The 21,976-nt window shown below is 44.2% G+C and overlaps 3 protein-coding genes across 7 annotated transcripts; 1 reads left to right on the forward strand and 2 right to left on the reverse strand.

Moving 5' to 3' along the window:
* The first annotated feature begins 207 nt into the window (after window positions 1-207).
* Window positions 208-12,729, forward strand: scyl1 (SCY1-like, kinase-like 1). 3 transcript variants are annotated; one of them, XM_035409491.1, is made up of 18 exons: window positions 208-383; window positions 2,274-2,414; window positions 3,038-3,160; window positions 3,518-3,747; window positions 4,103-4,193; window positions 4,472-4,627; window positions 4,793-4,951; window positions 5,492-5,599; window positions 5,790-5,903; window positions 6,244-6,399; window positions 6,805-6,993; window positions 7,437-7,512; window positions 8,792-8,995; window positions 9,644-9,786; window positions 10,075-10,173; window positions 10,252-10,608; window positions 10,816-10,903; window positions 11,330-12,729. In XM_035409491.1, exons 1-18 carry the CDS (start codon window positions 276-278, stop codon window positions 11,452-11,454), a joined length of 2,667 nt encoding a protein of 888 aa, XP_035265382.1. In that variant the 5' UTR covers window positions 208-275; the 3' UTR covers window positions 11,455-12,729. The 3 variants fall into 3 exon arrangements, with proteins under 3 accessions (XP_035265382.1, XP_035265383.1, XP_035265384.1); XM_035409492.1 differs by having other exon boundaries at window positions 10,078-10,173; XM_035409493.1 differs by having other exon boundaries at window positions 10,081-10,173.
* A 572-nt stretch (window positions 12,730-13,301) lies between these two features.
* On the reverse strand, window positions 13,302-17,269 carry LOC118223241 (phospholipase A and acyltransferase 3-like). 2 transcript variants are annotated; one of them, XM_035409494.1, is made up of 4 exons: window positions 17,131-17,269; window positions 14,354-14,462; window positions 13,947-14,215; window positions 13,302-13,828 (listed from the first exon to the last, which is right to left on the reverse strand). In XM_035409494.1, exons 1-4 carry the CDS (start codon window positions 17,230-17,232, stop codon window positions 13,706-13,708), a joined length of 603 nt encoding a protein of 200 aa, XP_035265385.1. In that variant the 5' UTR covers window positions 17,233-17,269; the 3' UTR covers window positions 13,302-13,705. The 2 variants fall into 2 exon arrangements, with proteins under 2 accessions (XP_035265385.1, XP_035265386.1); XM_035409495.1 differs by lacking the exon at window positions 17,131-17,269 and adding an exon at window positions 15,176-15,886.
* Window positions 17,270-17,364: 95 nt separating this feature from the next.
* Window positions 17,365-21,160, reverse strand: LOC118223242 (phospholipase A and acyltransferase 3-like). 2 transcript variants are annotated; one of them, XM_035409498.1, is made up of 6 exons: window positions 21,003-21,146; window positions 20,410-20,462; window positions 19,799-19,888; window positions 18,893-19,001; window positions 18,457-18,725; window positions 17,365-18,324 (listed from the first exon to the last, which is right to left on the reverse strand). In XM_035409498.1, the coding sequence occupies exons 3-6, from the start codon at window positions 19,811-19,813 to the stop codon at window positions 18,202-18,204; spliced, it is 516 nt and encodes a 171-aa protein (XP_035265389.1). In that variant the 5' UTR covers window positions 19,814-19,888; window positions 20,410-20,462; window positions 21,003-21,146; the 3' UTR covers window positions 17,365-18,201. The 2 variants fall into 2 exon arrangements, with proteins under 2 accessions (XP_035265389.1, XP_035265388.1); XM_035409497.1 differs by lacking the exon at window positions 20,410-20,462 and having other exon boundaries at window positions 21,003-21,160.
* Between the last annotated feature and the right edge of the window lie 816 nt (window positions 21,161-21,976).

The raw sequence follows: 21,976 nt of genomic DNA on the forward strand, positions 1-21,976 counted from the left end.
TTAACACCCCACCCAGTGAAAGTATTTAGGGACTTTCATGGGGCTAGTACGCATTTGCAAATAATTCTGCTACAATAATAGCCCCATAGAGTTTTCTATAACAAATGGTAACAAATGTAACAAATACGATGTGGACTCCCTCTAATGGCTCACTGCAGTAACAATGCTGCTGTTTTTAACCCCGTGCTCCCCCAGTGGCGACTGCGTCAACTGCGTGAGTGCAGACGCTTTCTTTTGTTGCTGCATGTTTTGATGCGGGCTGGCAAAGAGGCAATATGTGGTCGTTTTTCGCAAGGGATCCGGTTAAAGACTTCAATTATGAAATATTACCAGAGACCCAGGAGGCGTCAGGAATATGGACCCTCCACCGAGGCAAGCGAAAGGTAAGACGTTGCCTCACACGAATTACATTTGTAACGTTAACTTAGGTAGCCGGCTAAATTAGGCCTTGCTTTCCCGAGTCCTCGGTGTCAGTTACAAAGCACAACTGAGTATGAGTCGCCAGATTAGAACTGGTGTTGTAGGTTTTGTCCAAGCATTAGTTGTCATTAAAACGCTGCAAGCGATATACAAATGGCAACAATACTAAGTACTTCATTTAGTCATCAAGTGATATCAAAAAGTCATTCTATGATTTATTTCACCTGAGCGGTAACATGAAGTTACCTATCCGGCATAGACACGTCCTCTCGCCACGTCGCTCCCTAGGATGCTCAAATACAAGCTAATCGTTGTTATAAACAGGCTGTTTTTCAGTGTTGTTTTATTTTGTTTTCCGAATATCTTCCCATTTCGCTTGATATTATTACATTAAACAATTCCAAGTGTTTTAATAATGTGTCACACCCAATATATCTCAGGAAATATACATTTTCGCTTGCTTGGGAGGTGACGTTTGCGTTAAGTAGCGAACGTTAGCTGTTACGAAGCTGTCATAATTTAATTTGACCGACTAGCAACCCTGCCTTCGTTATGGTGCAAATTCAGTACTGTATGCCGTTAACCACAAAACCATTAGGCCTAACTTGCACTTAGGCTAAATATTCATTTTCCAAGTTTTACAGGAATGGGCACTGACATATTCCGCATATTATGTAATATTAAGATTGCCGGAACTGCTAGGTTCCACTGTTAACGTTATAATACATTTGCTCAATACAGCTGCCGGCTTGGTATTCGCTAATTTACTAGTGCTAAAATATGGATTTTGAATTTCTCAAACTGCATAATCTGCATAATCCTAGGATGAAGTGACACTGCACTAATCGTCTGTAAGTAGTATTTTTTCTGTATCCTGCTGATGACAGCAAACCTAAAAACTGCATTTTTGTACCAGTTCTAAATGCGACATACACACGTAGAATTTTGTTGAATACCTATTTGAAAAAAATGTCCGAGAGCCACATAGATGACCTCCAAATGATTTGATGAGGGTGTGCAATTTTCAGCATATATGCAGTGCCCTTTGGTTAGGGTGGCAAGTGTGTGGTTCCAGCTGCTTGATGATAGCTAGTTTTCAAATATTGATGTGACCCCATCACCATCTTTTGATTCTGAAAATCACCTCAATGTATTTTTGGGTATGTTTTGGTTGAAACATCTACATGAATTACATTATACATTGTCCTTACCAACAGCAACAACACTAATAGTAATAATAATAATAATAATAATAGTTACTATTATTATTATATTTTGTATCCCCAAGGGGAAATAGATTTTTTGAACACAATGCTGCTGCATAAAAATAATGCGTAATAAACAGACACATGCATAAACAAATGCCCTGTCCAACCTTTTTCATCAAATGGCCTTCCTTTCCTATACTCACTGTTTTGCTTATGGTCTCACCCAGTCACTCACCTACTGGTGTGACAGTGTTTTGATTGACAGGGGGTTGAATGAGTGCTTTTATGTGTTCAGCCTGTGCTGACGGATCTTGTATCGCTTGCATAAGGGGAGAAGCTGGAACTCAGAATGGGGTACATGGAAGGCGTCTGAAGGAGTTTTCCTGAAATGCCTGATGAGTGTCAGTTCATAGATTGTTCCCTACAGACTGTCTTCACGCTCTCTCTTTTCTCATAATCACAGTGTCAGCTTATTTTCCAGGTTCCCCTTTTAGCCATATTAAAAACTCAGTGTTCACGCCCCCTTTTTGGGTTTGTTTTAAAATCACAAATGGCATTTGTAAGGCAGGAGAGATGGCATTTCTATGGCCGGAGAGATGCCGTTTGGAAAGGTTTTCCTGACACGGGCCTCTCTTCCCTCTGCAGACCACTGGTGAGCCGGTGTCAGTGTTTGTCTTCGAGGTGACCGCGGGCGCAGAGGACCAGACCGTGCTGGCCAAGGCCGCTTTCAAACGCATGAAGACCCTGAGGCACCCCAACATTCTGTGCTACGTGGACGGGCTGGAGGTGAGCGATGGGTGGCTTGGATCCGGCTCTTACTTTGCTAATGCTGACTCGAGGATCTTGCATATATGCGGTAACTGGACATTTCTCACATCCGCCTAAGATAGCCTGTGTAATATAGAGGTACAATAAATGACCTATGTTGACATTGTGAGACATTTGACAGTCATGCGATTTTATCTACTCGCCTGTTGGTAGACAGAATTGGCAGCACTGTAATGAGTTTCCTCAGGGATTTTGTTAACGATTTATCCAGTAATTATTTGCATATTTTCTGGAATTTAACGCTGTGCTGTAGTTTCAAATTACCTTCCGTTCCGTGTTGAGAACACAACACGGGTTGGACGGCTGTCCGAGTTCAGCCCACGGTCTTAATTTCCCCTGTATTTGTTCCCCATGCATTTTCTCATTCAGCTCGAGGTGAGTGTTCAGAGAGCTTTCAGGTAGCACCCCTGCATTAATCACTGCCCCTAGTGTGAGAGGACCAGTTCTAGAAACACCATAGGCACTAACTTACGTGTTAGCCTTAGCCCCCTTAAATTAAGTACTGAATCTTGCGTGGATTCGTGTTGTCCGTTGATTTATCTCTGTGCTGACAACGCTCCCTCTGTGTTTGGGGATTGCAGACAGAGAAGTGCTTGTACCTGGTCACCGAACCAGTGACTCCTCTCGCCACCCACCTGAAAGCGCAGGCGGAGCGGGGGGGGTCTGGGGAGCTGGAGGTGTCCTGGGGCCTGCACCAGATCCTCGTGAGTAAAAGGGGTCCAAGAGGCACGGATGGAGACTTTGAGGGGGAGTGTAAAGGATGTTAATGTGTCTTCATTTAAAATTAATTGCTGTTTTTATCACTGAACTTGTGTCAGTGGACAAGAAACGAGTCTCTTTCTCTATTAAAACACTATTGGCTGCAGCTCATTGTGTGAAAATGTGCTATATAAATAATAATAATAATAATAATCATCATTTTTCTCATCTACCCTTCGCTCACTCTCATCCATTGTGTGCTTTGCAACCCTTTGCAACTATTTCATCTTCTGCTCTTCTCCTTTCTTCCACTCTTCCTCCCCTCCTGCGTTCTTGTCCTCCTCGTGTCTCTCGCTCTTCAGAAAGCCCTGTGCTTCCTGGTCAACGACTGCCGCCTCCTCCACAACAACCTGGGCGTGTGGTCGGTTTTCGTGGACCGGGCAGGGGAGTGGAAGCTGGGGGGGCTGGATCATGTGACTTCAGTGGGTGACCCCTCGCCCTCGCCGCCGCAGAGGAAGGTCAGCCCTGACCTGGAGAAGTACGACCCCCCCGAGAGCCTCAGCAGCGGCGGGAAGGCGGCTGGGGAGCAGTGGTGAGAGAGGGGGCCGGCCTGTTCCAGTGGTTTCAGTGCTCATAGTTGACCGTGTCTGTGATGTTTTTCAGCAGGTCTGTCACTATACAGCAACTCCCCAGATAGAGCTCCTATATAAATACTGTCTTCAGTTTGTTCGCTGACGCACAGTACCTCATCGAGTTCCTGTTTAAACACTGACTTCAGTTTGTTCACTGGCGCACGGTATCGCATTCCTGTTCCTGTTTGAATATTGCATTGTTATCTATCTTTATGTGGTCAGTATTCGTTGTCACTGTTAAATCAGCTGGGTAATTTTTAGGCGGAAGTAAATACGTTGGGCGTAGAACGTTACAGTTGGCGGTGTCCCTCGCAGGTCTGCGGACGTGTGGAGACTGGGCTGCCTCATCTGGGAGGTGTTCAACGGACCGCTCCCTCGCGCCTCCTCCCTGCGCTCCCTGGGCAAGGTAACTTTCATTAGAGCAAGATGCACGTCTGGAAAGATCAGCCGGGTGGCTGAAGGTGGTAAGAGGCGGAACTGTGCTCCGCTAATGGGATGTGCGTCCAGGTGGAGTTTCAGTTCCATTCTGTACCGGCTGGTGAAGCTTTGATGCTATTTCAGTTAAGCTTCGAGTCGCGTTTTGAGTGGCCCCTTAATGAGTTTATGACTGATTTGTTTGCATGGTAATGAGTGACATACCGAAGGGAGATGAAGTTTGGTTTTGATTTATGTACCTCTCCCCAGATTCCCAAGCAGCTGGTCCCGCACTACTGTGAGCTGGTGGGGGCGAACCCCAAGGTCCGGCCCAACCCCGCTCGGTTCCTGCAGAACTGCCGCTCCCCGGGCGGCTTCCTCTGCAACAGCTTTGTGGAGAGCAACCTCTTCCTGGAGGAGATCCAGGTAGGAGCGCTGTCCGTCCCTGCACTCTACAGTGCGTCAGGTACATGCACGGTAATCTGCTGTGCTGCAAATAACAATGCTGCGTTTGTGTCTGACTGTATGTCTCTGTTTATCTGTGTGTGTGTGTGTGTGTGTGTGTGTATGTCTGTGTGCGCCTTGTACCAGATTAAAGACCCTGCAGAGAAGCAGCAGTTCTTCCAGGACCTGAGTGAGAACCTGGACTCCTTCCCTGAGGATTTCTGCCGCCACAAGGTGCTGCCACAGCTGCTCACTGCTTTTGAGTTTGGCAATGCCGGCGCTGTGGTCCTCACCCCTCTCTTTAAGGTGAGTGTGGCACTGGCAGTCTAGAGTGATGGCTAAGGAACAGGACTTGTGCTCCAAAAGTTGCAGGGTCAGTCCCCAAACAGGGCACTGTCATTCTCCCTTTGAACAACAACTGAATTGTGTCCGTATATATATCTGGTAAATGGTAAATGGACTGCATTTATATAGCGCTTTTATCCAAATCGCTTTACAATTGATGCCTCGCATTCACCAGAGCAATTAGGGGTTAGGTGTCTTGCTCAGGGACACTTCGACATGCCCAGGGTGGGGGATCGAACCGGCAACCCTCCGACTGCCAGACAACCGCTCTTACCTCCTGAGCTATGTCGCCCCTTTATCTGGCTATATAAATGGATTCTATGGTGAAAAAATGAAAGTTGTGCAAGTCACTCTGGGTGAGAGTGTCTGTTAAATTCCTAAAATATAAATGAGGTGGGGGGGGGGGGGTGCCCTTCTGGAACATTCCGTGCTTGTTTCTTTCGTCTGGTTGTTCTGTCTTTTGTCGTTTCTGTTTGAGTCAGTGTGATTCCTCCGCTCCAGGTGGGTAAGTTCCTGAGTCCCGAGGAGTACCAGCAGAAGATCATCCCGGTCATCGTGAAGATGTTCTCCTCCACGGACCGCGCCATGCGGATACGGCTGCTGCAGCAGGTCAGGCTCCCGCAGAGACGCCGCTATCGCTCCGGCGGATAGCCGCCGCGACTCGGCGCCGCTGTCCAGACAGGGCGGATATGGAGAAGAGCGGCCGTGAAAATGACCTTCGCCATCTCAACGTCCCCCCCCCCCCCCTCGCTCTCTCACACCCTCCCTCTCTCTCTCTTTTCCTTCTGTTTCTCCTCAGATGGAGCAGTTCATCCAGTATCTGAACGAAGCTGCTGTGAATTCCCAGATATTCCCTCACGTCGTCCATGGCTTCACAGACACCAACCCTGCTATCCGGGAGCAGACTGTGAAGGTGCAGACACACACACGCACACACACACACACACACTCACTTGCCTTCATGCAGAAGTGAAATAGTTCAGCCGATACACACATTTCTGTGTTCTTAGAGCTCCCGAAATTTCACGGCTGGCACATTAATAGCCAGCTATTTTAGCTAGTTTAGGTTATCAATTACGTTATTAGGTTTTTTGCTATATTATACACAGCCGCTTGGCGATGATCTCATAACTGACGCCGGTGAGCGTTTGAAACGCAGGAGACCGTGCGAGTGAGTGTAACCCCGCTTCCTCAGCGAAACGCAGAAGGCTGCGTTCGTCCCTGCCGGTAACCCCGCTTCCTCTGCTTTTCAGTCCATGCTGCTGCTGGCTCCCAAGCTGAACGAGACCAACCTGAACCAGGAGCTGATGCGCCACTTTGCCCGGCTGCAGGCCAGAGACGACCAGGGCCCCATACGGTGCAATACCACCGTCTGCCTGGGCAAGATCGCCCCCTACCTCAATGCTGGTGTAAGTGCCCCCCCTGCCCCGCCCCCCCTCCACACACACACACACACACACACACACAGTCAAGTCAAAGCAGACATGTTGCCTTTAGACAAGCACTAGCAGGTATCCCATTTAGAATGCCTAGTCAAGGAGCACAAAGATATTTTGATGTCTTCCAAAGTGACTTGAAAACATTCATCTTACCTTCCTTTTCCTTTTCTTTCCACGTGTTCTTGTTCATGTGACCTTTACCTCTCCTCCTCCTCCCCCTTCTCTCTCTCTCTCTCTCTCTCTACCGCTCCCCCCCCCTCTGTCTGTCCTCCTCCCCACTCTCTCTCCCCCTCTCTCTCTCCCTCTCCCTCCTCCCCTCTCTCTCCCTCTCCCTCCTCCCCTCTCATCATCCCCCCCGCCTCCATCCGTACACAGACCCGGCAGCGTGTGTTGATCTCGGCCTTCTCCAGGGCCACTAAGGACCCCTTCCCCGCCTCTCGGGCCGCCGGCGTCCTGGGCTTCGCCGCCACGCACAACTACTACAGCATGGCGGAGAGCGCCGCCCGCGTGCTGCCCACCCTCTGCACCCTCACCATGGACCCCGACAAGAGCGTGAGAGACCAGGTGAGCAGGGGGGGCTTTCTCCCCACTGTGGACCCAGACAAGGGCGTGAGAGAGCAGGTGAGCAGGGGGCCTTCTCCCCACAAGAGCGTGAGAGACCAGGTGAGCAGGGGGCTTTCTCCCCACTGTGGACCCAGACAAGAGCGTGAGAGAGCAGGTGAGCAGGGGGCTTTCTCCCCACTGTGGACCCCGAGAAGGGTGTGAGAGACCAGGGCAGCAGGGCGGCTTTCCGACAGCGCTCATCACCGCACGCCTGTGCTTTCGTGCTTGCTCGTTCGGAATGTCTGAGCCGCTGTGAATCCCACAGTGGGTGTTCAACTTGAATTTGAAGATGCGGAATTGATTTTATGTTACACGGACTAATAACGGTGATTGCGATTATGCCCACAATGTACTGGGATCCAGGCATGTCATCCATGATGCTATTTCTGTCTCCTCCTGTTCAGGCATTTAAAGCGATCAAGAGTTTCCTGACGAAGCTGGAGGCGGTGTCCGAAGACCCCTCTAAACTGGCTGAAATGGGTACAGATTAAATTATATTTCAAAATTGAAAGGACTGATTTTCGTGTGGAATGTTAAACAGTGGTGATGCAGAGTACTGCATACTCTATACAACACGTGGTATTCATTGTACACTATGCATGAGGATTGTCCTTTCGCTTATGCATTTTCAACTTTGCTTGCCTTACCCACACTGACGTGGCAAGGGTGTCATTTACTTAATACATGTAGAACAGATTTCACTGGACTAATGGTTTTTGTTACGTAACTAACACCCAGTTAACCCCACCCACTGAAAACCTGTTGTTCAGCCAAGGGGGAATGCAAGCCAGTTTCGGCACAGCCTTTTAAAAAAATTTATTGCAAGAACTACGGATTGTTGCCAGGTTCACATCTGTGAAAACAATTTCAAATACGGAATTTTGACTGAATGATAAGAGAATGAAAGAGGCAGCTGGCAACCTTGACTACGGAGCACCATTAACTACTAAACGTGACATCAGGAGAAAAGTAGCTAGCCTACACACCTCTGACCTATGAGGGAGGTGGGAGCACAAGGAGAAAGAAATAAAAATGACACGACAGCGTATTTGATTTGATTACCTGGAAGCACTTAGTTAGCTCTGCGCACGCTGGTCGAGCACATTGAGGACAATAAGCATTGGTCGAATCGTGTGACTGTAGCCTCTGTTAGGCAGGTAAAGAAAATAAAGCTGTTTTTTCCATGATTACCGTGAAATGAATTAAATTCAGTGCACTACTATGTATTTGGTTGTTGCTTGATTAACAACGGGGGCAGTCTGCGTTTAATCTGATAAAGATAACGTGAATATAACTGACGGGTCTTCTCAAGATGTACCATGGAAACGTGCTTTCTGTAGAAAAAAGCTTGATGGAATTAGCAACAGTAACTAAGGAGAGCAGGATTTGTGCGTGGCATGACAAAGGGTCAATTTTGCCACAAGAGGACACTGTTTACACAGTCTCACACAAGCAGGAACACATTTTTTTGATGCACAGAAACATAAAATCCAGGTGAATATCAGTTTAAACCGATCAGCTCCTTTTTAACAGATCTGGGTATTTTGCTTTGTTCAGGAAATGAAATGAAAGTGCATGAAATGAAATTCACGTTCTGAACGTGTTGGCGATGCTAAAATGCCAGTGGGTTTGAACTGAAATGCATGTGTGTGGCTGTTGGCTTCGCTCCCCTCGCTCCTCTCTCTCAGAGAACGCTCGAGCGCTGTTTCGATGATTGAACCCTCCCCTGACTATCACTCGCTGTTCCCCCTTTTTCCAGAGAAGGATGTGACATCATCGGCTCAGTCGCCGGGGACGGCGGCGGCGGCGGCCAGCTGGGCCGGGTGGGCCGTCACCGGCGTCTCCACGCTCACCTCCAAACTCATCCGCACCGCCCCCGGGGGCCCGGAGTCGGGCGCCACCGAAAACGTGCCTTCGGCCCCACCCGCTGCTGAAAACGCCCCTCCTCAGGGTGGCGCTCCAGGTGAGCCTGTCCGGGGCGAAGCCGTGTTACTGCCAGCTGACTAAACCTTTTTGTGGGGTTTTCGTCATTGAAAATTCTCAAAAAAAAGTTTTTGGCTTAATTTTTATTCTGCACTTCTGGTCAAAATTATGAGATCCTTGAATGTTTTATTTATTTATAAATGTATTTGTTTTATTTAATTTTTGAAATATGCTAAAATGCTGATCTGATGTCATTTCCTATTGAGCCTAACAATGTCTTTGTGCTGACATTGCTAAAAAAAATCAACTCGTACTTTGTCACCACTGCCAAAGTCTTTGGCCATTGCCAAGAGTGTCCACACTCACCATATTATTTTTCCCCCTTTTAGTAATGAATCATAAACACTTCTCTCCCTTCAGTGCCATGCACGGTTCTGTGTGAATTAGATTACCACTAAAATAACCTTTAGTCATTTTATCAGCAGTACATTTAAGAAAATCTCATGTTGGCCTTTAAAGAGAAATGTAAAAGTCATGCAAAGCAAAACTGGTGTGTGTGGGAGGTCTGGCCAGTTTCTTGCGAGGTTGCAGCGTGGTTTTTGCATGAGTCTGTCACAGTTGCACGCATGTAAATGAATGCTGGATGGCTGATGACTGCTTGCACCTGGTTCTCTCTGTCCACACTCAGGCCCCGCCACAAAGACTGACGCAGCTGGCTCAAACCCCGCCCCTTCTGCCCTCAGCAACCAATCGGATGCCTCAAAAGCGGAAGAGAAAGTGGAGGAGACTCCTGAAGAGCGTTGGGACGATGAGGACTGGGGGAGTTTGGAGGTGATTAATTGGAGTGGGACATCATAGATTATGTAGTATTAAACATTTTTTTTTTATCAAAAAGAACTATTTACTGTAACCTGTTTATCCCACATTCCAGTACACTTTAAGAAGGAAATATTTGAAGGTATTGTTATAATCAGTGCCTGGCCCAAGGAGGAGTGTTGAATGTGTTGGGGAGAGGCTACTGTGAATGGTGAGGAGAGATTGGTTGTGGTTGTAGTTAGTCACTTGTACTTGAATTCTGTCTATTTATAGCTTGCCTCAGTTATTTTTATTTTTATTAAGGAGCAGGAACAATCCAAAGCACAGGCTGAACCTGATGACTGGAATTCTTCTGATTGGTCAGCAGTGTCGTCAGTCAAAAAAAAGCCAAATGATAAACGGGTATGTCACTTAAAATTTTATTTTAAAAGGATATGGAATAGTACAGAACATGGTGGTAAAAATCCTCTATCCCTATAGGTGGGCAGGACTACCTCTGATGCGGTGAAGAAGCAGAGCTCTGATTGGAGCAGCTCCGGTTGGGATGCAGATGACAGCTGGTCCAATGAGAAAGAAGCTGACGGCCAGGGTCAGAGCTCTCCCGGCGACGAGGGCTGGGGCAACGACTGGGAGGAAGATGGCGAGATCGGGGACAGTTTTTCTCCTACTCTGCATGAGTCTGCAGCATCTGCACCAAAGGGCCACGCTGCAACGTCCGCAACTTTACCGGAGGGGACACGCCTGACCAGCGAGTACAACTGGGACACTTCTGGGGCCAGAGGGTCACAGAGCGACTTGTTCTCTGGGATGTCGCAGAGAGCGCCATCTGCTGCCGCGGTGAGGAGGGTGCTGGTGTTCAGGGGGGTGGGGGGGGGGTAGAGGGACTAACCAGGCAAAGAGATGAAGGGTTTTGGAGAGGTCGAGGATGACAGCTCAGCACTCACTTGAAGTCACTGAACAGTGTTGCGCAGGTTATGCATTGTTTTACAGATCTATTGAACCATGGCATAAATTTGTCTTTTTCGTGTTTTACCTCGCATGTAGCCACAGAAAAGTGAAGAAGGCTGGGGAGGAGACCCGTCGGGGGACTGGGGAACAGACGAAAACTGGGAGTCGCTGGACGGTGATCAGGGTAAGTACTGATCCAGTAAAGATCAAAGAGTAAATAAGTACGTCTTGATCCCTCAAGTCCTCAAACCTTGAGCTTAACTAAGCATTTATTTATCTTACAAGAAAGTGTAAAAAGAAAAAATGAATGCAGTTGTGTCCCAGTCATGGTTAGATCTTTGAGCCTGGCATTGGTCAACCACGACTTGCCTCCCCGATAGGTTTCGGCTCTCCCGTGTCGGGACAGTGTGGCCCGTAGCGGGAGGCGTGGCCTCTGGCTTGCCCGCATGTTGTGCACAAGGGTGTAACTAAATGTACTGTATTTCCCCACCGAGGAATTTACTAATCAGACTAGTCAGTATGTTCAGGGGCTGCGTTTGTTTCTCACTGTGGGATTGTTAAGCTCGTTAGAGGCCTAGGCCGTGGCAGTTACGAGCGCGTCTCTCCGCAGGCCTCAGCAAGGCCGAGCTGGCCAAGAAGAAGCGCGAGGAGCGCAGGAAGGAGCTGGAGGCCAAGCGGGCGGAGCGCAAGGCGGCCAAGGGTCCTCTTAAACTCGGCGCCCGCAAGCTGGACTGAGCGGGACGGCGACGGGGCGCAGGGGCACAGGGGTGCAGGGGAGCGAGACTCCTGGCGCCCAAATCCCTGAGATTAAGCCAGAGAGTGAGGTTTGAGGCTTTATGTCCATGGTCCAGCATGCCACCAATGGCTGTTTCCAGTAGAGGTACTAGAACAAAGACTTGAAGAGTTGATGTGGAAGAACCATGATACAGACTTGGTATTGTGGGAGGAGGGGGGAGATTATTTCATATTTAACTCTGATGGCGTCGGTTCCATAAATTCTTTTTGCCAAGAAAAGTTCAGAAAATGCATACACTGAATGCAGTGTACTGTAGTGTAATGGAAGCATTGCCAGAGACGGAGAGGGGGGGGTGGGCCTGATCTTTTCATTTTGAGAAACGGAAGGAGGTTTACACCAGTTCCCTGATGTTGACTAAGAAAGGAGAGGAGTCACCCCCAACTTGAACCGTGAAAAGCAGTCATGCATTACAGTTTCCTTTTATGTTTTTTTTTTTTTTTTTTTATACATACATATTCTAGTTGTAAAGTGTAAATAGGTATATATGTCTGTGAGAGACGAGGATTAAAATGAAAAATTTCTATGAATATATATTGTGTATACTGTATGTATGTTTCAATGCATATGCACTCGAAGCGCCATGCATTTTGGAGAAGATTCGCCTTAACTCCTCAGCAGCAACCACACTTCACACTTCACCATTTGGGCAAAGTGCTGCTTCAGTGACTTTATTACTGTAGGTCTTATACTGGGAGCGCTGCAATGGATTGGATGCTGTCGGGGTGGATATTGCATCTGTGGGGGACTGAGTGTACTGCTACGACACGGACGCTAACCGCTGCAGCACTGCTCAAGTTCAAGAGGGACACGTGGGAAATTTTGTGCATGAGTGTGTTGGAATGCATGTCACTGAGCTAGATTTCTGGATATGTCTATATGCATAATGCTGGTGTCTGTAGTTAAACCAGCTGTGTGCGGCGGGTGGTTTACTTTTACAAATATGACTGTGAAGAGGTCTAGGCAGGCCTACAAGTGTGAAGTATTGGACTGTGCCTTCTCAGTGACACTGTTGTATTCTCTTGAATCAGATTATAAAGAGGGATGATTCTTTGGTGTTTTGACTGCTTTTTACGGAGAATATTGAGTAAAAAGAGTTTTTGAGCAGGGCACAATCAGGAATGGGCTGGAATCAGGAATCAGCTGAGTTTTAAATAAATACAAAATTATGTTATGCACATGTGTACATACAAAATATAACTGTAACACGATCAGAAGGCTGTCTCTTTTGTTCCAACTCACCAGTGTTCACAGTTTATCATGTTACATGTCAATGTGAGGCATTACTGGTGAGCTAGGCTCAGGAGGTATGTACAGGTGTACCGCAGCATATGTAAGTAGCAGGTGGCTTTCTAACTGAAATCAGGAGTCAGGACTATGTCTGTATTCTAGTCACTCAGTCAAAATGACAAAATGGCTGTTATATTTATTTAAAATGAAGGGACCCACAGAGCTAACCAAAAAAATAAATCATTGTGTTGTCTGGTTTGAGTCCATTAGTCTATTTGTCAGAGCTACGCATTTAGCCTTAAGGTTTATTCAGTTTAGATTAAAGTAAAACTAATCACTCATGCACATTCAAATATGTTCATATCTTGGTCCCCTGCCACTGAATTTGTTAGAGACAAGCCACTTCAGAAAGAAATAATTCTTTAACTGACATCTTTGTTAAACCCTCTATAATGATGAGCAAAGAAGGCTGTATGAAGTTTACAATACATCGCTACATATTTGCTAAAGTCATTGCAGTTAAATAGCCTGTATGAGGACATGACAGAGATACTCAAACTGAAATTTCAACCTGCTTTTATTGAGTTGCACATTATGTTTTCTATCCACTACTGAGCTGATTATATTCCATATTTGTAAAAACGAATAGCAAATACAATATTGCATGAAACAATATTGCATGAAAAATTATTTTTTTATTGAGGTTTTATCAACAGGATTCTATACCGACAGACTGAATCACAGATGCAGAGGTGAGTTATGTGAGCAACCATGATAACTACTCATTGTCAGTTATTTCAAACTATTTGATTTCTTGTCATTTGCTTTGTAACTTTGAATACCTGAAGCTACAAAATGTACAGGACTGCCATTCCTGGAGCTGTGGAAAAGGTCAGCATACGGCAACATAAGCAGAATTAAATTAAGGCTTGTTGGTTGTGCATTTCTGTGAGCTCCCTCAGCTTATTGCTTGTTCTTCTTTTCTTTGCTCCCGCCTGCAAAGTAGGCAGCAGCAACAGCAAGGACTCCCACACCAATCATAGCAGCCACTCCCGCTCCTACTCCTACCTCCGCAGCCTGGCGCACCTGCACAAACACAGATTGACACACAGAGTTAGGCACCAATGGTTGTAGAACAACTAATTTTGTGAGCTAGAAATGTGACGTGTTAAGGATTGTGCGCTGATATGCGCGTACGGCTTACCTGTCGTGACTCAGCTTTCCCATATCTCAGTTCTGTGACAAAATGCTCACAGTTCCATTGAAAGACACTGTATGGCAGCTCATGTCCCACCAGGCTCTTGGCCTCCCTCACTATGGCACTAGGGCTCCTGGGTCTGTATTTGTCATCAAGCAGATTGTTGATACGGTACTTATCATTCCACACCACCGCCCACAGCTCGTCCTTTGTCACCATGGCCGTGTCACACATGACTGACATCATGCTGAAGGAACCGGCTTGTGCTGTCTCAGCTAGGGAGGGGCAAGAGATGAGAGAGGAGAGTGACGTACGGAGTATCACAGAAATCAACTGTACAGAGACAGCAATGACAGCTCCCTGTGCATTGGTTTGTAGTGATTCCACCTAGAATCCATGAGTGGCAGTCTTACTTGGGGGGACAAGGTGGATGATGAAACCATCTCCAACGTACACTGCCCAGTGCTGATAGGTGCCCCGAAAAATCTCAATCAAATCCCCAGGTTCTGGCTTCTTATCAAACTGAGAAAACAGCAGGAATTACTCTTAATATACCAAAAACCAAACTTTGTATTTATATCTGAACCACTGATATATTCAGAGGTCACTTTAAGTTAATACCGTCACACTTGTGAATTGTGTTGTGTGACCATTCGCATTTTCGATTGTTCCCTTTTTTTTTTTTTTACTCTTTTATACAAAATTAATTGAATATTTTCAGTAAATTAAACATAAATGAAATGTTTGCTCACATGCCTGGTTCAAAGAATAAGAACAAAACTGGATTAAATAGTCCAGATGTATTGTACTGGAGCCCAGTATTATGGCAAACAATGACATTTCTGTTACATGTTTGCTAAAGGTCACACATGCTGAGTATAGATACCTTAGCATGTATCCTATATACAGCAGATTTGGTCACACCAAAAAAGAATTTTCATGTTTAATCCTGATTGCCAGTGTGAAATAAAAACAAACGTAGCCCCTGAACATACTGACTAGTTTGATTAGTAAATTCTTTGGCTGGGAAATACAGTATGTTTAGTTACACAATAAAACATTGGTGTTATTTACTTTATCCTCTTAAGGAATTACTACAGATTTAGTTTTGATTTATTACAAATTTCATAAAACCATTATTCCCTTGTTAAACACCTCTAGGTCTAAAAGATTGGCAATGATCAAGTTTGGTTTAGCCTACTTCTGTTTTTATAAAAGTTGGTAAATTTACTTACCAAAGTGGGAGCCATGACAATACTCTTTTTCAGACAAGATATTTGGCTATGAATGCTTTCACTGTCTAACATAAAGCTGCTTTTCTCCCTGTACACGAATTCACTTGAGGTGTGCAGAGCCCTCCCTTCGGTAAACAATTAACCACGTGATTGGCTGCTAGTACACTCAGCAGGGAGGGATAAATATTGAAAGTGAAAATGAACATGTTTCAAAGTCAGCATACTGGTTTGACTGTTTCACGTGTTATACCCACAAGCCTTATAACAATCCATCCTAATAAGAATTGATAAAGCTATTATACAAAGCCATCAGAATGCTAAATAAAAACTAGGTGTTTTTAATGACAATAAACATGCAACATGCACTACTTTGAACCCACTTGATCAAAGCACCAGCATGTGCACCTTTTGTGTCCTACATTATCTGATTACTGCCAAAAAGACAGCTTTAGACTTTTTCTTGCCTACCCATAGCAAAACAGTCGTTGCACTCAGCTACAAAATGGCATTAGCAAGACTCAAATCTCAAAATTGCTTTCTGAGGTGACTTTACCAGGGGGGACATGCCTGACCAGCAAATACAACTGGGACACTGCTGGGGTCAGAGGGTCACAGGGTGACTTATTCTCTGGGATGTCGCAGAGATCATCATCTGCTGCCACTGTGATGAGGGTGCTGGTAGAAGTGGCTAGGGGGTTCAGGATAGGGGGGGTTTGTGGGTAGGAGGGACTAACCTGGCCAAGAGATTAAGGGTTTTGGAGGGGTGGGGGATGATCACTTGAGGTGAAAAGAGCAGGGCGAACAGAGAAATTAGGTTTTGGAAGTGCAGACAAAGGGAAGGAGAAGAGGATAACTGAAGGGAGGATCTGTTGACAGAGTGGGACATCTTGCTGGAGGACAGAGGGGTTGGGGATTCGGCTGACTTGTAATTTTAATTAAGGGGAGCCTTGGGGATTGAAACAAAAGCTACATTGCCATTGTCCCACCTTAGATTTTTAAAGCCGTGCCAAGAACAACATGTTTCTAATGCAAACTGGCCCAAGCAAATGGTAAGATGGCAAATCAAGATACAATAGAAAAGAATTTAGAGCAGTCCAGGGGAGGCAAGTGGATTTGGACATGTAATATTCAATAGTCAGGCAGTAGTTTACAAAGCATCAGTTTTGTTCATTATTGGTAGGACATTTTTTTACCACCCAAGCTTTAAGCTAGATCTATAAGTATCGGGAAGCATTCAGTGAAGCATCGTGTCCAAAACCAGAATAGTGAAAGGACAAGTATGTATTTATCCTCATCATAACCTAGCAACCAGCTGAACAAATTTGATGAGTGATTTCATTTAAGTACGTTTACACACAATATTTGTGGGTGTTGGCTGTTTGCGTCATTCTGTTATCAGCGATGTCAGATATGCCCTCCCAATAGGTTTTAGCTATCCTGTAGGACTGTGTGGCCAGTACTGGGAGTCTCTGGCTTGTCTGCATGTCCAAAGGGATGGGGGGGGGGGGGGGGGGGCAGGGTGTAATCATCAGAAGTAATATTTTGCTTGCAAAGGGAGGGTACAAAGAAAAAGGGTGAATATTTAATAAAGCAGAACATTTTCCATGCCCTAACATGAATAAAGCTCAGCAATTGCATCATTACTTTAGAGTCTTTTTGAATCTTTAACAAAGGCGAAAGGTGAGAATAATTTCAGTGGATACTATATGTCAGCAGCTAAGATATTTCTTAAATCCCCGTGTAAACCTAAACCATTTCCAGTGTATTCAAATAAATTACCATTTTACATAGTCAATGTGCAATGAGGTTACATGTATAGTTGCCATAGAAGGCACCATAGAAAAAAACAGAATCAGCCATGTCAGCTGTAATGTGATGACCTAGTAATTTCCAGTGGCATGTGCACTTTACTGACTTGTGTTTTATGGTAGACAGCATGTACTGTGATCTTGTACCTTTGCAGCTATGTTCCCTGAGCCTCGAGTGTCAGTGGTCCTCCAAGTATGTTGGCTGTGATAAACAAAAATTAAACAGGTGAATTTTGCTTTTGTCACCATGTGCACAATGGTCTCCTTTTTATTTAAAAAGATAGAAAGCCAGGAGGACTTTGGTCCTGCAAGATCATTGTCAAGCTCTAAAATGGGGTCACAGAAATCTATGGTTAGTTTGAAAATTAATGCTAAAACAGGTTGATTTAATCCACTCTTTATTACATTAATCTTTTAACATTAACATTATAACAATACTACAAATACAGTACAAACTATTAAAAGACATCAGATTGACAGGGGACTGCTAATGCATTTTAATTTACCTGCAGTTTTCTTTCTTTGAACATGAACAATTTTAATGCAGAAAATCAAAACTTACATTTTATTTTCTATTGCTTAAACAGGGTGTCTACTGTGAACGTTTACTAAATACCCACATTTTAAAAATCTAAGTGAAACATTTATAATAATGTTTAGTGAAAATATAATTGCATTTGAGATGCATCTGAATTAGTGTTTTACAGGTTTATAGTAACATACTTTCCCATCGTGTTAATCTAGAATGATTACAGACCTTATCTTGTTCCCCACGTTTCATAATTACTGCCCTTCATCATTACTGTTACTGTCTACACAACTCATACTTGATCAGTATCGCTGCATATTTACTGAAGTAAATGCAGTTAAATAGCCTGTATAAGGATACAACAGCGATATTCAAAACTGGGATCTGAACCTGCCATTATTGAGCTGCACATCAAGTTCCCCAGCCAATACTGAGCTAATCATATTTAATATTACATATAAAAACTAATAACAAGCAACTGTGATAACCACTCATTTTCAGTTAGTTCAAATCATTTGTTTTCTTATATTAGCTGCCTGCCATTTACTTTGTAAATTAGGACATCTGAAGCTATCTACAATCTGAGCAGAACTGCCATTCCGAAAGCTGTGGAAAAGGTCAGTGTATGGCAACGCGAGCAGAATTCAATTAAGGCTTGTTGGTTGTGCATTTCTGTGAGCTCCCTCAGCTTATTGGTTGTTCTTCTTTTCTTTGCTCCCGCCTCCAAAGATGGCAGCAGCGGCAGCAAGGACTCCCACGCCAATCATAGCTGCCACTCCCACTCCTACTCCTACCTCCACAGCATGGCGCACCTGCACAAACACAGATTGACACACAGAGTTAGGCACCAATGGTTGTAGAACAACTAATTTTGTGAGCTAGAAATGTGACGTGTTTAGGATTGTGGCTGGAGCAATGTGCGCTGATATGCGCGTACGGCTTACCTGTCGTGACTCAGCTTTCCCATATCTCAGTTCTGTAGCAAAATGTTCGCAGTTCCCTCGAAAGACGCAGTATGGCAGCTCCTGTCCCACCCAGCTCTTGGCCTCCTTCACTATGGCACTAGGGCTCCTGGGTCTGTATTTGTCATCAAGCAGGTTGTTGATACGGTACTGATCTGTCCCCACCACCTCCCACAGCTCCTCCTTCTTCACCTTGGCTTTGTCACACAGGACTGACATCATGCTGTAGGCACCGGCTTGTGCGCTCTCAGCTAGGGAGGGGCAAGAGATGAGAGAGAACAGAGACACAAAGGAGTATCACAGCCATGGACTGTACAGAGACAGCAATGACAGCTCCCTGTTCATTGGTTTGTAGTGGTTGTTCCATAGCATCCTGTTCTGAAACATCCCACCTAGAATCCATGAGTAGCAGTCTTACTTGGGGGGGCAAGGTGAATGATGAAACCATCTCCAATGTACACTGCCCAGTGTTGATAGGTCCCCCGAAAGATCTCAATCAAATCCCCGGGTTCTGGCTTCTGATCAAACTGAGAAAACACCACGAATTACTGTTAATACATAAAAACCACACTCTGGACTTATATCTGAACCACTGATATCATCTGAGGCCACAAAGTTAATACAGTCACATTTGGAATTATTTTTGACCATTTTCCCTGCAAAAGTTATTTTCAGTTGCTCCCTTAGTCCCTAATTTTGTGATTTGTTAAAGCTCTTTTACACAAAATTGTTTGAAGATTTAAATCAAATGAAACACAAAACGAAATGTTTGCTTAAATTCCATGCTCACAGAATAAGAACAAACCTGGATTAAATAGACCTGATGAATTCTACTGGAGCTCAGTAATGTAGCACTATAAAAAAAATTCTCTTTCTGTTACATGTTGGCTAAAGATCACAGATTCTGAGTAAAGACACCTTAGCATGTACTTTACAGCAACAAAGATGATCATGTCTAATCCTGAGAACCAATGAAACAAAACCAAACGCAGCTGCTGAACAAACTGACTAGTTTGATTAGTAAATTCCTTGGTGGGTAAATAAAGTACATTTAGTTACACCATCATAAATGATAAAGTAAAGGTGTTCACTTTATTTACTTTAACCTCTTAAAGACTTAATATGGACTTAGTTTTGATTTGTTAGTTTTGATTTTAATGTCGAGACAGACCTTTTGTTTGTCATGTCTCCAAAAGCACAAGCAAATTGTATAAAATCCTGATTACCTTGTTTAACACATCTAGGTCTAAAAAAATATGAATAATCAAGTGTGGTTTGGCCTACTTCTGTCTTTTTTTATTTAAAAAACTGTGCTCTTACTTACCAAAGTCGGAGCCATGATAATCCTCTCTTCCTCAGACAAGATATTTAGCTATAAATGCCTTCAGTGTCTAAAATAAAGCTCCTGTTCTCTCTGTGAAAAAAAGAATATATGGCTGCATGAAAGCTTGAATTGACTCTCTTTCAAATTCTTATTTTACAGGAAATTCACCTGAGTTTTGTAGAACCCTCTCTTCAGCAAACAAGAACCCATGTGATTTACTCATATTACACTCGGCAGCAAGAGATTTGAAAGTGAAAGTTCCATGTCGGCATGGATATTGGTATCTAAGAAACTGTCACTAATGACACCAGCAATGAAATGATAGGTCTATTTATGCTATCAGTTACTGGTGGATTGAACAAACAAATACACTGACCCAGTGTCCGTGAAAAGCCAATTATATATGTTTTACACTTGTTCCCACACGAAGTAATGAACGAAGTCACGGAGTTAGGTTATCAGCCTACAGGGGATACTGGTTTGACTCTTACAATCACAAGTCGTGCAGTTACAAGCAACGATCCATCCCAATAAGATTTGATGAAGATAATTCTACAAGACAATCTACATGCTAAAAACATGTGTTTTTAATGGCAATAAACATGTGTTACCTTGCATCTACTTGCCAACGTGGTCACGCTTTTCGTTATGCATCATCTGAATACTGCCAACAAGCCAGCGTTAGCCATTCTTGCTTATCCGTAGAAAAAGATAACGTAACCTCGGTGGAAAAGCATGGATGCATCGAGCTACTAAATGGGATTAGCAACAACTACATCTCAAAATCACTTTGAGGTGGTAGCTGTGATCCCTAATATTCCCTTTATCGACTAACATAGCCTACATTGTCAACAACCAAACGAGCATCATTACATTTCTGGCTTGCTTACGCGTTTGCTATAAACGTTATACTTTCCAGATATACCTGCTTGTCTGGCCACAACGCTCATGACAGTGTCTTAAAAACAAGAAAATCGGTTCAATACTCATGCAATTATATGCATATCAGCTAAATAATTGTTTGCTATTATTAGCTAGCACGTTTGCTATACATGTCAAATAGCCTCCGCCATCATAGAACAAAAAGCAAAACAACAACAGTTGGCCATTCCGAACCAGCTGGTTCGACATTCCGCTCTGCTGTCGTTTCAAATATTTTCGTATTTAACACCACAACCTAATATAATGACAGATTAATACTTACCATAAACTGATTTCTCAGATCCTCATACATTACACCACAGCATTCTAACAGCGTTAACAGCGGTTAACCCAAACGTTAGATAAATTGGCCAGCCAAGCCAGCGAGCAAAAAAGCGACTGTCAAGCAGCTGACAAATGTCACCTGACAACGGCAAGAGCAATGATTTTTAACGTGGCTACTTCCGGATAACAGTTACATGGGACGTTTAGCTGATGTTTACGGTTTTGGCTCTAGTGCTTCGTTTATTGTTTTTCCTCAAATAACGCCGAAGCTGAACACAGTCCAATTTATCAACCTAGATATTTCAGATGGTTTGAGATTAAGTTTTGGCCTTTGAAGGCTAATAAAAGGACACAATGTCACGTGCCTCCTATATCACTCACGGTAATTTGATCTGGATTACTGGTACAAAATACTGCACCCTAGTTCAGGGGGTTTCCAAACCTTTCCATCTCAAGGCCTGGCAATATTGACCATCTTGTGATTTGAGGACCCCAACTGACATTTTTATTCAACATCTACTGCAGGCTGCTGTATCTATTTAATTCCCTAGCATATATGACATTAAATTATTGATCAATTTGAGTAGTTGGCACAAAATAAATAATACTGTAAATTCTCACAACATTACCAGGCATGTGTAATCCAGGTGGTGTTTCTTTTTAAATCTTAAATATGAACTTCATAAAATATATACAGAATATCCTTGTAAAAGTGAACATACAATTTAATTTTTTTATTATACATATGGCCAGGTGGCCTCAGTTCAGGAACACCTGTGCTAGTATTCTCTGTCAGACCTTTATGTAAGCATTAACTAACTTAACTACAGGTAGTGGCCAATAAGCTAGAAGCATTTGGGTAAATGAAGGACACAACGTATATTGAAAGTAAGTGCTTCCATACAGATGCAGCTCCTTAATTAATGAGTTAGTTAATTAAGCAATTAACATTCCAGCATGCTTAGGGTCCCC

The sequence above is a fragment of the Anguilla anguilla genome, chromosome 3 (assembly GCF_013347855.1).
Source record: "Anguilla anguilla isolate fAngAng1 chromosome 3, fAngAng1.pri, whole genome shotgun sequence".
Classification (NCBI taxonomy): Eukaryota; Metazoa; Chordata; class Actinopteri; order Anguilliformes; family Anguillidae; genus Anguilla; species Anguilla anguilla.

What these genes read in the sequence shown, in the direction of transcription:
- scyl1 (XM_035409491.1), top strand. Translation starts at nt 276, where the DNA reads ATGTGGTCGTTTTTCGCAAGGGATCCGGTTAAAGACTTCAATTATGAA. An exon ending in GGATACGGCTGCTGCAGCAG is followed by an intron (nt 5,600 to 5,789) that starts GTCAGGCTCCCG and finishes GTTTCTCCTCAG; the next exon opens with ATGGAGCAGTTCATCCAGTA. An exon ending in GTCGCTGGACGGTGATCAGG is followed by an intron (nt 10,904 to 11,329) that starts GTAAGTACTGAT and finishes GTCTCTCCGCAG; the next exon opens with GCCTCAGCAAGGCCGAGCTG.
- LOC118223241 (XM_035409494.1), bottom strand. Translation starts at nt 17,232, where the DNA reads ATGGTGACAAAAGCAAAATTCACCTGTTTAATTTTTGTTTATCACAGC. An exon ending in CAGGGAACATAGCTGCAAAG is followed by an intron (nt 14,463 to 17,130) that starts GTACAAGATCAC and finishes CTGTTTTCTCAG; the next exon opens with TTTGATAAGAAGCCAGAACC. An exon ending in GGAAAGCTGAGTCACGACAG is followed by an intron (nt 13,829 to 13,946) that starts GTAAGCCGTACG and finishes GTGTTTGTGCAG; the next exon opens with GTGCGCCAGGCTGCGGAGGT.
- LOC118223242 (XM_035409497.1), bottom strand. An exon ending in CATTCACCTTGCCCCCCCAA is followed by an intron (nt 18,726 to 18,892) that starts GTAAGACTGCTA and finishes GCCCCTCCCTAG; the next exon opens with CTGAGAGCGCACAAGCCGGT. An exon ending in GGAAAGCTGAGTCACGACAG is followed by an intron (nt 18,325 to 18,456) that starts GTAAGCCGTACG and finishes GTGTTTGTGCAG; the next exon opens with GTGCGCCATGCTGTGGAGGT.